This window comes from Myodes glareolus, chromosome 12 (genome assembly GCF_982192425.1).
Source record: "Myodes glareolus chromosome 12, mMyoGla1.1, whole genome shotgun sequence".
NCBI lineage: Eukaryota > Metazoa > Chordata > Mammalia > Rodentia > Cricetidae > Myodes > Myodes glareolus.
In genome coordinates, this window is record NC_142037.1 from 9,826,534 (window position 1) to 9,842,020 (window position 15,487).

General features: G+C 43.0%; 1 protein-coding gene and 1 pseudogene across 1 annotated transcript; one reads left to right on the forward strand and one right to left on the reverse strand.

Moving 5' to 3' along the window:
• Nucleotides 1–4,119: 4,119 nt before the first annotated feature.
• Nucleotides 4,120–6,171, reverse strand: LOC148120106 (armadillo-like helical domain-containing protein 4). Its single transcript, XM_087912342.1, has 2 exons — nucleotides 4,797–6,171; nucleotides 4,120–4,415 (listed from the first exon to the last, which is right to left on the reverse strand). Exons 1-2 carry the CDS (start codon nucleotides 6,118–6,120, stop codon nucleotides 4,120–4,122), a joined length of 1,620 nt encoding a protein of 539 aa, XP_087768468.1. The 5' UTR covers nucleotides 6,121–6,171.
• Nucleotides 6,172–7,007: 836 nt separating this feature from the next.
• LOC146892231 (induced myeloid leukemia cell differentiation protein Mcl-1 homolog pseudogene) lies at nucleotides 7,008–9,751 on the forward strand (annotated as a pseudogene).
• The last annotated feature ends 5,736 nt before the right edge of the window (nucleotides 9,752–15,487 follow it).

Here is a 15,487-nt window from a genome sequence, read left to right on the forward strand (position 1 = left end):
GGAGTGTGCAGAGTATAAATATAAAATTAAGGTCAGACCTGGTGTCACTGGAATCTCAGCTCTAAGCAAGTGGAGGCAGAAGTATCATGAGTCTGAGTCCAATCTGGACTACATTGCAGAATTCTGCCTCCAAAAATTAGATAGTTACTTACAACAGATACCCATCTGAATTGATCCCTAACACAGAAATGAGAATGTCCCCATGACAGGAAAAAAACTGGGCTATTTTTAGGTCTGGCACCACGAAGCTCAGATTTTCCTCCTGACAAAACAAAGCGACTGTCTGGACCAGAGGCGGTGCACTCTCCCTGCAGCAGCTCCACTTCCTCCTGTCCTCCTGGCTTGACCATTGCTATCATGTCGTCTACCTGCTGCCCAGTGTGACTGCGTAGTGAGATGGACTTGTTACAAGGATGAGGACCCAGCAGTACAAGATAAACAATATGGAATTTTAGGACATGAGGTCATCAATCATGAAACTAAGTCATATCACATATTACTCCACAAGTAATATTGCATGCAATATCACATTAACTCCTCACAACCCAGGTGGAAATATCAAAGTCTTTGTTTTACATATGGGAAACTGAAGTCTAAAGATGGCAAAAAACTTTGGTAAAAATTCAGGACAGTTTCATGGTGAAGCCAGGAATTACAGTCAAGTGAATCCACTGGAAACCGGAAACAGGGGAGTTTTCCCAGGACACTCTGTCACTCAGTGTTGGAGCTGTTTGGTCTGAGAGGCTCCACAGAGAGGGGTTTTAGCAGAACTAATTTTGTCTCTTTCTCCACTCTTAATTTTAATTTCATTTCTCTATTTTTGGAATAATGCAGTTTCAGTGGTTATTTCCCTACAATACAATAATATTAGTATTCTGTAGATGAGGATAGTGTTAAAATGTATAGAAATGAATTGGGCTTTGTCTTGACTAGCTCCAATGACTGTCATCTTGACACACAGCCTAGAATCATGGAGGGAAACTGCATAGACAGTATGATCTGTGGGAGACTATCTTGATTATTAATTGATGTACTAGGTCCCAGACCACTGTGGGGCAGCATCATTTCCTTGGCAATATAAAGAAGCTAATTTAGCACAATCCTGCCTGGGAGCCATTAAGCAGCATTCCATCCTGGTTTCTGTTGCTGTTCCTTAGCTGTGAGTTCCCTGATTAGAGACGTGCCTGCTTTCCAGCTCCTGCCTTGAGTTCTTGTCCTGATTTCCCACAATAATAAAATGTAACCTGTAGTAAAAAACAAACTCTTCCAAAAACTGCTTTAGGTCAGAAGTGTTTCATCACAACAGGCATGATGGCACTAGAACAGGATTCCACTGGGGATGGGATTATCTCTGATAGTTCCAAGGTGAACTGTTGCTTTTTCATCATTATTCTAGAAAATGATAGGAAATATATTCATATATGTGGGAGATGGGGTCACTATTTGACTTCAATTAGCTTATCATGCTGAAGCCAATGAGACTCTTCATTTTAGTAGGGGATATTTCCACATGATACTATTTTCTGGAATTATCATCACTGTAGAAAGAGGCAGCTTGGCTATACAAGGAAACACTAGTAAACATGGGCAGAACCTACCCAAATTGAACAAATATGATGATTTGAAAAAATCTTATATTGGCATTTAGATAGATCTATCCCATCTTTTCTGATCTTTTCCTGGATGGGAGTAATATATAAATTTAAACATTAATAGATAATATAAACCAAATGTGATTGCTCATGCTTGTAATCTCAACACTTGGAAGGCCCACACAGAAAAACTACCACAAATTTAATGCCTGCCAGGTTATATAGTATGCTTCTGGGTAGTCTCAGCTACTGAGTGAGACCTTGTCTTAAAAAATAAAATGAAGTAAAATAAACAGTGGTATTGTGATATCCACTAGCAACATCGTGATGAACTCAGCCAGGCAGAGTATAAATAAATCTTTTTTCTTTTGAAAAAAGAAAAAGAACTTCCTACACACCAAGCTGTACCATCTTTCCTGTCATAAAGAAAGCACAATTTCAGGGCATCCTCTGTCCTTGTTTGCCTGAGAGCTTCCCTGTACTCTGAATTAGCATGCCTGTAGCTCTAAACATTTGCACCTCCAACTCCTCGCTCATCAGGGTGTTCACTGAAGCAGTCACGTGACTGTGGGCACTGTCTCAATTCTGAATGCTGTTTTTGGATGTGCAGCTATGCCTCCGTCACAGTTTTCATGGCTAAGGTTGAAGGCAGAGATATTGGGCGCTTAAAAAATATCTCACGCTGGCTCAGAACCGAGAGATAGATATTTATTTAGGGGGAAAATTTACAAATCAGGATTATCTGCTTGAATGGTGGATGTTGGATCCCAAACAAGCTGAACGAGCAAACAAGGGGGTTGAGAGAAGAAGAGAGTGGACACACTTAGGCATCCAGGTAAATAGTCTATGAGGACACACCCCAGTAGGCGGCTAAACCTTCCTGCAGCACCTCCCCTTTTTGTTTAAATAAGAGAGTTCTAAACCTAATACAAGGTTATATATAATAAGAACAAATATCCTATTCTAACTCGCTTGAGTCTTGTATAATAAATAACTTGGCCAAGTCATGAGGGAAAAGTAACTACACTAATCTAGTCTTCAACCCCATCGAAGATCCAAGAAGGGAAATAATGTTACTTGAGTGAGTAGGAAGTGCAATCAAGCAACTTCCAAAACATGCAACAAATGACAGAGACAACTGGCTACCTGGACAACCACCCAAAGTCTCATTTGCAACACTGAGGCAACCAACTTTGGCTAAGGCCTAGAATAACTGACAGACTATTTTCAAAGGCAAGAAATTTTTTAAAATTGTCAGATCCTGTCTTGGCAAGATTTGGCAGTCCTGCTTATCCATTTCCAAATACAATTTGGCATGAACGTCTCTGCATTAATTAGCAAAGAGACTGTTTATATCTAGACAGTAACTCAAAGTTTTTCCTAAGAGAACAACCCAACACAGACAGAGTAGCTCTACAAAAACACAGTACACTTTTAAACATTCATCAAAAAAAAAAATACATTTCCTCCATTTAAGCCTACTGTTCTCATCTAACCTACACAATGAAACCAACTAAGACACCCATTTTAATGTTAATGTTGTATCCTGTCCATGTAAATTTAATTAGAATCAATGGGAGACACACCAGGTAGAGGGAGTCATGAAAAATCTCTCCAGGATGAATCTAATATTCACCTGTGGTTAAGGATCACATATATGTGTGTGTGTGTGTGTGTGTGTGTGTGTATACATACATATGTATGTATGAGCGTATTTATGTATGTGATCAATATATACATATATATGTATGTGTGTATGTATGTACGTATACATGTATATACAGGTATGTATATGCTTGCATGCCAGGGGCAGTAAACTTGTTCTTTAAAGGACAGTACTATAAACGCTTTGACCCTTGGTGTCATTTAGTATTGATTATAGTTTCTCTGTTTTGAGCTATGATCCCAAAGTAGTCATATACAACATGTAAACGCTACCTGTAGCTGGACTCCAATAAAGCTTCACTCATGAAGCTTTTAAACTTTTTAAAGCTTAAAGTTTACACAGCATATCCTTGTCAAAAATATTATTCTTGCATTTTTGTTCAGCCATTTAAAAATGTAGAAACCATTCTTAGACCACAGGCCTTGGGAAAACAGTGTGGTAGGCCACATTTTTCTAGGCCAGTTTACCTAATGAATTAAACTCACATCTTCTTTGTCGTTTCTGAAATATGCGGTCAGAGACAAGGATGTCTTTACAGTGAATTCACCACTTGGTTCAGCTCCTCTTGTCATGTCAGTCCAGCTACACAGAAAGCATTTCATCACCTGCGGAGAGACACAACCTCAAACCACAAATTTGATTTCAAAAATTAATACCCCAAATTTAATGATATGTACTTGTAGTAATAAATATAGATACATGGAACTTGGAGGAGGTATGGGATGAAGGAGATTAGGAGAACAAAATTGAAGATGTTGGGGACCAGTCACATTTCTACAAGCAAAGAGAGTTGACCATCTCTCCAGGTAGGGACACGTGCATGCTGGTAAAAGGGCCAGGTGCCTCACTCATCCTGGTAATTCACAGTAAAGGTCCACACTCCTCCTCCAAAGCTGAACCCACACTCGTGTACTGACCTTCCATAGAAGAGGTAACTTCCAGAGACAAAGGGACAACAGCTGTGGAGGCCGGAGTGGCCAGAGACTCCCGTCTTCTGGAGAGCTCGGGGGCACCCACATCAGCAGACACAGGAGAGGGGGATGGCATACCGTCTTCAGGCTCACCACTGCCTCTGGGGACCTCAACATGCTCTTGTGTCACCAAGGGTAATGTGGGGTCTGGCTCTTGTGTGGCCATTGTCATCTCTTGTGTGATGTCTGCAAAGGAGGGAAACATGTTTAAACAAACCAACTTACTATACATTAAAGCCACTTGGATGTTATAAATTGAAAATCAGCAAATACTGATATCAAAGTACCACCTTGTTAGCCTCTGTGGAAGTGGGGCTCCCCTCAGTCCCTTCAAAGCTCTCATATGCTCCATGTGCTGGCTCTGTTCTCACCCGAGTCTCTGCACGGTCTCCTGAATCTGTGGTCCTTGCCTGACTTACACTCTCAAATTTGGTGTCATCACTGTATAGTGAAGTTAAGATCCTATCTCAAATACTTTAAAAAAAAATCCAAACAGAAAGTTTTCAAGTTAAACAACATCTGGGATATTTTCATTGTTGTTTTCATTCTTTACATTTTCCCTCTTACCTTTTAACATATCTCCTACTCCCTGATGTGTCGGAGACTCATATTGAGAGGTAGAAACTTCAGTCTTTGAGAAAAGCATGGTCCTGTCCTCTAGGGTGGAGGCTGTGAAGCCTTCAGCACTTGGTAACAGTTTCACAGTGGAAACCTCAGGGTCTTCTGTCAGACTCGTGGGACTAAAAGGAATCTGATGGGCAAAGACTGGTGATCTCTCTTGCTCCAGTGCAATTACCAGAGCTGTCCCCAAAGGTGCCACCTTGTTAACCTCTGTGGAAGTGGGGCTCCCCTCAGTCCCTTCAAAGCTCTCATGTGCTCCATGTGCTGGCTCTGTTCTCATCCGAGTCTCTGCACGGTCTCCTGAATCTGTGGTCCTTGCCTGACTTACACTCTCAAATTTGGTGTCATCCCATTCATCTCTTGGGACAGAAGAAACCGGAACAGCTGTGCTGACACTCACTGTGACCTTGAGGTCCCCCAGAAGACTGTCAGCTGTTGGATCAATATTCAGAACATCCTCAGGGGTTGTCTCCAGGTATGTACCGGCAGTGGTCTGCACATTGTCATCTGATTCCTCCGAGGGCCTCTCCTCATCATGCTCTGTGTCTGCTGTGGAATCGACACCAGGAAAGGCAGTCGTCCTCTTGGCTGCATCTCTTTCAGCTTTCTCTGTTCTTGGACTGGCAGTTAGCATTTCTTTGGTATTTACATAGGATGAAGGTGTATTTCCCAAGCTAACTGCTTCTTGACTTTCAGTTGCAAACAACTGATTATCCACATACTTCGGGAAGTCACGTGTTACAACTGTGATCTTTTCTACAATGGGCTGGGTGCTAGAGCTGCTCTGGGGCCCCTCCTGGTGAGGATTAAGAGAAGTAGGTGGAGAGACAGCGATGATTGACAAGGCCTTGGACAGTCTCTGTTCAGAAGACATTCCTTCAAGCTGACTGGGACCATGCCTTTGTTCACTGGCTGAGACCGCTGGCTCAGTGGAAGAGTGAAGATCAGGGACGTTAGGATTCAAAAGTCCAGCTCCAGGGAGGTGGTGTTCTTTGTTGACGGAGAAGACTTTATCTAAAGGTATCACAGATGGTCCCAGAGATAGTGCCATAGGAGCTTCAGAGGATGTCTGCTGGGGCATGTGCTCTGGAGCAGAGGAGATGTTTTCTCTGTCACCTGTGTCCATCTTCTGGGACTGCTCTGCCTGTGCATACGCATGTGCCATCTCCCTCTTTTCCACTTTTGGGAAAGATAGACATTGTGTGGCTAAGGTGAGGAAGAGAACGCTACAGAAAGGCACAGAGCTGGGTAACAGAGTCAGTCTGCTCATAGTGGAAGAGAAATACAGGTTGCAGGAGTTGACAGTTCCAGCAATCGAATCCTGTAGAAAAGTAAAGCACAGCACACTGTCTTGTGGATATATTTTGTATGTAAGCTCCTTTAACTTAAGTCAGAAGTACAATATCTCCTTGACTTCCTCCCAGCGAAGGGAGATAGGAGGCGGCTGTTCTACTTCTTTGTCCTCTTGAGACACGGATAACCCAGTTCACTTTTCCCCTGTGAATTCTGCAGACAATTTAATTTAAAGTTCCCTAGAAAATGGTACACAAAATGACTGTAGAAATAGCACCATGTCTACAAGATGGAAAGTAAATGTTACAAATACATAAAGAACTCTTGTGTTTCTGTGGTCTGTGTGTTTGTGGCCCTAAAATTCATTTGAGATCTAATAAGGACGGTGTTGGGAGATGAGGCTTTTAGAGAATTTGGTCGTCAAGGCAGAGCACTGATTAATGAGACCAGGTTCCCTGTGAAAGAGCCCTCAGATATCCCCTTCCCCTCTTGCCTATCATGAGGGCACATAAATACTTGGCTTCTATGAACTAAGACCTAAGCAGATACCACATCTACTCTTGTCCTTAGCTTGGACTTCACAGCACCCAGAAATACAAAAGTTCAATTTGAAGAGTTTTGTTGTTCTTATACTGTAACTGGAGTTGTGTACAATTCCCTTCTTCTCCACATGCCCCAGTTATGGTATCTTGCTACAGTGGTCACAGTAGAAAGTTTGTTTTAAAATTTGATAAATATCAAGGCATATTAAAAATCAGCTATTTTCATGAGTTTAAAAGTTCATGTGAATGATTTTTCAGTCAAAATATAATGCACAGAGCCTCGAGTCTGGAGTCGCGGCCTTTCCCGCTCTCGTCCCCTCTCCTGCCGCGTCCCATCATGTTTGGCCTGCGGAGAAACGCGGTCATCGGTCTGAACCTGTACTGCGGCAGCGCGCGCGGCCGGCGGTTCTCCGGCGGGGGCGCGCCTGACGGCCGAGGAGGCCAAGACGCGGCGCGAGGGGGGAGGGGAGGCCGCCCTGCTGCCGGCGCTCGACCGCCGCCCATGGGCGCAGAGGACCCCGACGTCAGCGCGTCGGCCGAGAGGCGGCTGCTGCGGGCGCCCGGCCTCCTGGCCGTACCGCCGGAGGAACTGGCCGCGCTGGCCGCCGCCATCATGCCCGGCGAGGAGGAGCTGGAGGGCTGCGAGCCGGAGGCGCTCGGCAAGCGGCCGGCCGTGCTGCCCCTATGGGAGCGCGGGAGCGAGGCGGCCGCCGACGGCTCGCTGCCCTCCACGCCGCCGCCGGCCGAGGAGGAAGAGGAGGACGAGCTGTACCGCCAGTCGCTGGAGATCATCTCGCGCTACCTGAGGGAGCAAGCGGCCGGCGCCAAGGACGCAAGCCGCTGGGCGAGGCGGGCGCCTCGGGCTGGAGGGCGCTGGAGACCCTGCGGCGCGTGGGTGACGGAGTGCAGCGCAACCACGAGACGGCCTTCCAGGGCATGCTTCGGAAACTGGACATTAAGAACGAAGACGATGTCAAATATTTTTCTCGAGTGATGGTCCATGTTTTCAAAGATGGCGTAACAAACTGGGGCAGGATTGTGACTCTTATTTCTTTTGGTGCCTATGTGACCAAACATTTGAAGAGGATAAACCAGGAAAACTGCATCGAACCGTTAGCAGAAAGTATCACAGATGTTCTTGTCCGATCAAAACGGGACTGGCTTGTCAAACAAAGAGGCTGGGATGGGTTTGTGGAGTTCTTCCACGTACAGGACCTAGAAGGCAGCATCAGAAATGTGCTGCTGGCCTTTGCGGGTGTTGCTGGAGTGGGAGCTGGTCTGGCATATCTGATAAGATAGCCTTGTGAGTGCAATAGGTGTCTCTAAACTCCAGCCACCAAACCACGTGCTTCTGTGAAAACCAATGTATTTATGAAGTTGGACTTGCAGCTACCCTGGCTTTAACAATCCAGGAGTTCTACTCTAGCAACATAGCCAGAAATAAAGCAGGATTGTGGCCAACAAGAATAAATACATGGGAAAAGTGCTCCCTCTTGAAGAGTTACTATCTGAAAGAAGCGAAGTTTTCACTCAGCAGACTTTGGGAGGCCATGGAGGAGGACTTGTAGATTGGACAAAAGTGGTTAGATGGACAGACTTGATTTCCTTGTCCTGAATGGAGTGGTCAAGCTAGTCATAGAGCTCAATAAATATGCAGAATCCACCACTCTCCTGTAGTGTCGCAAGAAGCACTAACAATGACGGTCACCTGTGCAAGTGGATGTAAGCTGCAAGTAAGAAACTGACTAGAAGCCACAGGAGTGTACGAGAATGTGAAGGGAGGCGCGTGCGCCCCGCGAGCTCTCCCAGGTGTGCTTGTTGACAAAGCCCACGTGCTCGGGATGTGTAGGCCTTTCTACTTTGGCTTGGTTTGGATGATTCTGAAGTTTATTAGCCTAGTAATGGCCAAAAGTACTTGACTAAGGTTCACTAATTAGTTACAAAACTGAAAAGCCTCAATTTTTAAGAGAAACAACATATAAAATGTATGTATTTGTCTGTAAAAATTGTATATATTTTTACAGAAAGTCTATTTCTTTGAATATAAAAGAGGGAAGGCTCTGATTTAGTTTTTCTATACCCTTTTGAAAAGATTTGCAACTTGTAGTTAAAATCTATTTCTTACAGCTTTTTAGAACTTTGTCATGACCAGTACTAGAGTATACACAGAACCAGCTGCACGTGCACTGGCCGTAGTGGGGCAAATCAGATTCACAACTATGCAGGCTTAATTTTCCAGTCTGATTTTGTATCGCAGGTAGATGTAAGACATTTGATCCCCTGGTGACTTACTAAATTGTAAAGTGGTTTGAGAATGCAGGCTAGACTCATAACCATGGTGCTATTCACAGGTTTACTTGTTTAATACAAGTTTAAGCCTGGTGTTGTCAATAAAACAAGTATGTATTTCTTTTCTACTAATGATTGCCAAGCTTTTGTTTTGAATTTCTGTGTTGGTTTCTCTAGGTGTCCCACTGTTGTATAGAATTAACCTTTCTTAAATCCTGGCTTGTGATGCTCCCTCTGGTCCCTCTTCAGATAGAATCGGGGTCCACATTTCCTCCTTGGAACCCCCACCCTCACCTCCCAACTAGGAACTGAAGTCATCTCCCTCCCGTCCTGTCGGCAGAGCTTTGTCTCCTTAGAGGCTGGTAATACTTAGCTTTGAGGCCTGTGACCACCAGGAGCAGGTATGGGGTGCATCAAAAGTCACAGCTCCGCCTGTCCTGTGTTCCTGGAGTGAGTGTGCTCACTTAAATTTAGAGAAAGGGGGGTTTCGTTAAGCCTCAGTTATCTGAACGCTAACTGGTAAACTAGAGGAGTTTGTTTAAGCTATGGTCATTTGAAAGCTTCAGTCTCAGAGTGTGACCTTTAGTCAGGACTGCAGAAGAAAAGAGGCATGAATCAGATGACTAAGAATGCGATGGGGAAGAAGTGCCCTGCCTGTCCATCCCAGCCAGAGGTCATCTTGTTGGAGCTGTTTGTACCTATGTATTTATCCTTAATGGTTATAAATTGCTTATTTATGTTTATCTCTTGGAATTAAAAGCACTTTATGTAGTTTGACCCTACAGGTTAAGGTGACTAGAAGGCAGGCTCCCGTGTCCAGTTGTGGAAGTTTGTGTTTGTACCGGTCTGCTCCTAGTGGGCTATTCTGGTTCCAGGGCCCTGCAGACTTGGAGAGCCCAAGTGGTTGAGAAAAGGGGTTTATTCTGAGGGAGAAGAGGCCCAGTCCAAGTGCTGACTAGCTGCATAGTTGAGACACCCTCCAGAGTGAAGAGGGAGGGAGGGGCTGCTGGAAAGATGGCTCGCAGCAAACTCTTGTCTTACACTTCTCAGGGAAAACCATACCATCTTCAAGCATCGTGCACATTCTAGCTGGGGTGAATACCCTCAATCTGGTAGAACCAGCATTTTTAACACCTGTTCCCAAAAGGGTTAGGACCAACTACAAGTTAATGTGGGTTATAAAAAATGTGTTTCCCTAACTTCTGTTTCTTCTCTTAAGGGAAAAAAAAATAAACCTTTTTTTTCTCTCCAAAAAAAAAAATATAATGCACAAAATCTTCATATTCCAAAATTTCAAAATCAGAAAAGATACTTACACAATGTGAATATATATTATTTTTAAATGTTAAATTTGCACTTCTTGCTGCTTAGGCATGATTTATAATAATTAAATTTGTTATATTCTTCAAACAACTCATTCACATTACAGCTAAAACTACAACTATATATTAAAACCTCTCATTTCTTCCCACTTTAAAGTTTTGTAGCACGCTTTCTCCTTTTTGTTGTGTGGACAGTTTGATTTTACATCATTACAAATTTCCCAAATTTCAATCCCTAGTATAATAAGCAAAAATATGTCTAAAATAATACATGCCAATGCATGTTACCATTTGAGAGGTCACTCTAGTTTTGACTTACCAGAAAATACCTTACTCACAGCCAAGTGACACGTGCCTGCACACGGTTGGTGCTGATGTCACACTTTTCCTCGATTAAAAGAAAGAAAATGAAAGCTGTGGATCAAAAGTATCCAAGGGCAATGAGTCCACACCTTCAGATTTCTGTGTAGACAAACTGAACTAGGGAACTGGAAGGATGCTGAAAACACTAAAACCCTGATAATAGCTACACGAGTTTCTGGTTTGTTTCAGATCTGTTCAGGAAGCTATCCAGTCTTCTTTCCTTTGTTGAAATCTTACTAAAGATGCTAAAGCATGAAAGGGGTGCCCTGGGGGCTGGACCTGCAGCTCAGTGACAGAGTGACTAATTACCTGAAGGCCCTGAGTTCAAAACACAGAAAGGGCCTAAGAGCTTAGTCTACATGACTCTATGCCTCTAGATAACATCAGAGTAGCAGGAAACATCAAGGATTGTAACAGGGTTTAGAGGGGCATGGACCAGAATCAGGAAATCTTGTTAAAAGCTGAACAAATAGCTTCATTTCCCCCTTGAATAAAACAGGGCATTAACAAAACACACTTTGAGAATCCTCTGCTTCGATGAGTATATATTCATGTACTGTTACCATGAAGGAAAACTAAGAATGTTTCTGCAATTTCAGTATGTCTCCTTCAAAAAGTAGAGGTACCTACACATGCGAGCGAGTATTGTGCATTTTATTATTTGTGGTCTAGTTGGTTGAATGAAGAGTTTTATGGACAAATTAGATTGAGTGGAAAGGAGAAAAATGCAAAGGCTTAACTAGCCTCAGCCACCTTTCCAAACAGAGTTCTCCTTCAGGGTCTTTTTTCAATCTACATCTAGAGTTCTAAGGGTCTGAGTGCAGGGAAATCTGCCTCCGCCCTAAAGGGTGGTGCTTCTGTGATTAAGTGCTGGGCACTTGTTCCCCAAATCCAATTACAGCAGAGAAAGTTGGGGTGAGCCACAAGCCTTTTTTGTGTCTGTGTACTGAGGCCATATGCTCCTTTTCTCCACTTTTGCAAGCAACTTCTGAACTTTAGGAGAAAGTAAAATAATGGCGGTACAAATGGCAGCAGCAAGCAGTCTGCTGCTCGGAAAGTAATAGATGAGTTCAAATCCATTCATCTTCCAGGCCCATTGCACATCCAATTCCCCTCTTAGGAGTTAGCATCAGACAATGGGAATGGCATGACATTGGAAAATATGAATGAAGGAGTGACCACAGTAAGGTTGATGGCAATATTCTTAACCCCACATAAACCATATTTTGTGGTCTCTGGCCGTTTTTTTCTTCCCTCTACAATCTACCCTCTATGAGGCTAAGTGCTCAGGAGAGAGGAAATGCTGGGCAAATAATTGTCTGAAAAGTCATGAATGTCCTTAGGCTACTCCACTGGGAGAAGAGAAAAGAGGGAATATATCACTGCTTATGAGCATCTGTGTCTCACACTAAATTTTCCCAGTCTTCAGAATACACAAGGAAGAAAAGGAAGGAATGCCTCTCTTACTGTTCATCTTGCATCTCTGGGTGCTGTCTTGCTGTGTTTCTCAATAGCTGTTAGTTCTTGACAAACTAACCAAATTCCTTCCAAGTAGTAGATGTTAGCTCCACCTAGCTTAAAAAGCATTTCTTAGAAAGCTAATCAGTATCACCTTGTCTGTCATTCCCTATCAAGCTTGCCTAATGGCTTGGCTGTCCTCTGAGCAATTTGCTGCATTTCTGCCACCGGTGTGTGGGCAGATAAGCTGTTCTGTCAAGCATTATCTTTCACAATCTTAAATAGACACAGTCCAGGATCTGTTTCTTTGTCAAGCCTGAGCATAGTCAAGCATCAAAGACCATTAAAAAAAAATAGTACTACTGTAGCCTTAGACTTAGCCATCAGGTTTTGCAAACGCTTGCTCACTGTGTTCTCAGCTGAGATAAAGACTGTTAATGCTTCACACAACTAAGTGGATATAAGAAAACCCCTACTCAGTCATTGTCACCAGCACCATCATTGCCACCACACCCATTATATTCTATTAAAGGGTAAAGGATAGAAAAAAATGACTGGGGATATGAGAGCAGTTTGAAAAACTTAAGTATCATGTAAAGTAGGACCTATCAGTACCACTCTGAAGTACAAGTTCCCAAACTACAAATATGGGCCAATCTAAAGTATTTACAGCACAACACAGTTAAATGTGGAATATTTGGTTTTCACCCAACCTCCCTTTTAAAATTTGCAATACTGAATCCTGGCTCTATTAATCCAGCTATGGTTCTTTGGATTAAGTCAGTACACTCCTGATTCAATGTGATATTGGCAACTGTCATTGTCTCTAATACAGAGTCTAAGAACAGGGCTAGATCCATCCTCTACTGTAAATTAAAGAGTTGAGATGACAGAGGATCCTTTCAGCAACCTGTCCCATCACAGTGGACCAAGAAAGAACAAAGCAGTTGCAGAAGTGTGTTCCCCAAGAGGTGCAGCAGTCCAGGCCAGTGCTGACTGAGAAGAGATGAGTGTGCAGGTCAATTACAAGCAAAGCGCCCTCTCCACTCCACAGATCATAACTGAGTTCCTCATATTGCTTCTTTCCTGAGCTACGGTTTATTTGATGATGCAAACAAACAAAATATCCATGCTTTCCCCTCTCAGAATATCATCCTATCCTTGGTAAGAGGAGCTGGCCTTGATGATTAGAGAATTACATTCAAGTTGTAGCTGAAGCTTGGGCAAATTACTACAAAAACAATATTAAATGGAGAAACAGAGGTAAGGAGACTCCTGCTGCTCCATCATCAGCACCACCTGTAAGATCATCATAAGCACGTTCTTTCTTCAAAGGCAGAAGACAGACAAAACCAAGTGACCGCAAACAAGATAGTAGTTTGAAGAAATATAAATATCATAAAATATAAAACATATCAGCACAGTTTCAATACACACGCCCCTAAAAGTGCAAAGATGGGACAATTTGGAGCATCTACAGAATGAGTCAACTCTGCAATATTTATTCTTCACCTAACTTCCGTTTTCAAATTTTCGGTGCGGAATCCTGTCCTGCGCAGTTTCCTTCAGCAAGCAGCTGCTTCCATGTCAGGCAGTTCTTATCAATGGCCAATATGACACTTTATTTCTCTCTTTTGTGATTCAAGAAACTCATTCACTTGGTGAGATCTCTAGGCACTAGTTGGCCTTTACAGAAAAGCCAAAAGAAGTTTCACAGTTTTCTCATTGGCAATAAATAAAGTCAATATGAAAAAAATAAAACTGACCACACATATCTTAACTGAAAAATATGCTTTTATCTTAGAGAATAAACCCAGACTACCTGTGAAGGGATTCTTTGCCTGTGCTAGAACAAACAAAATTCAGTCAACAAAAATGCAATGCACCAAGCATGGTGGCCCACACCTTTAGTCACAGCACTAGAGAGACAGAGGCAGGCAGATCTCTCTGAGTTCCAGGACAGCCTCATGTTTGCATCTGTGTCTAAATCAGCTGGGGCTACATAGTGAGACCTTATCTCAAAAAGAAAAAGAGAAAGAAAGGAAGGAAGGAAGAAGAAAAACGAAAGCCATATACAACTTGAAAAGTAATATTTGAGCTCCTGAATAGGATGGGGCACATCAGCAATTAACAGGTAAATTTTATCATAGAAGATGAATTCATCTTCCTCATTTTTATTCTATATATATAGAATTATATATATGTAATTATATAGTGTATATATATATATATATATATATATATATATATATATATATATATATACTCTTAGCACAAAAATGCTCCTATAGTGGTAACTTTTCCCAGTGCAACAGTTCAGAAGTAAGCACCAACAACTTTGCTGCTGTAGCTACCTTAGACTTGGTGAGCCTTGGGAATTTTGCAATCAATATTAGCACTGGTCATGCATGTGGTTCATTATTACAGTCAATGTAACAAATTCAACTTCATCTACACAGGCAAACCAGACAGCTTTAATCTTTCCTCTGCACAACAGAACCAGTGTTCTGTCACTGTGGAACCTCCCTCCCAGGACTCTGAATCTTTCTGAATGATGCTGCTAATGATTTGCTGGCTTCGGTGCTGTAGCTGCCAGCACAGAAGATGCTTAACTGAGGGAGATGCACACAGGAGCTCAATAGATGACTTGTGATCAAGGAAAAACACAGAAAGAAGGGGAGGCAGACAATATCTGACCACGTGCATTGGTCCTCAGTGAAGAGTTCTTTCAGAATTCCGTGGGTGGTTTGTGAACTTGCCTTAACTCTCCTTAAGTTTCAAAAGGAAAACATTGGAGGCACTTGAAGCAGCCTTCTTTGCGATCTTCCACAAGAGATCTGCATTTTAATTTGGTACCCAAATTTTCTTTCTAAGTAAAGAAAGGAATGTCTCATCTTGGAAAGCTCCAAATTCTCCAGCATCCCATTTTGGCTGACCACTTGCTTAGCTAGAGTTTTATCTTCTACATGATTATCATGTATGTTGCCTGGACTCTGTCAGTGACAGAGTCACAATGCAACATGCAACACAATGCAACATCTCTGGACCTCAGGACGGTGCCTCTGTGTTATACCTCAGTATTAAATAAGCAGAGCAGCAAACTGGGTACCAAATTCAAAAGATGGTGCAGGGATCTCTCCTGCTGAGCCCCCAACTGCCCCACTCCCAGGCTAAGGATTGAGCAGAGGGGAGGTATGCCCACCGTGGGACAATGACAGGAAAAGCCTTAGCACCACGCCGCTACAGCTTCTACTAAGGCAACTCCACTTCCATAAGCAGCTGGATCAAGGAGGGACCCTGTGGCTGTGACACCTCTGGAGATCCTGCCCCCCGCTGCTCCTATTCACATCCTGGGCTTCTAAGGCAGCTC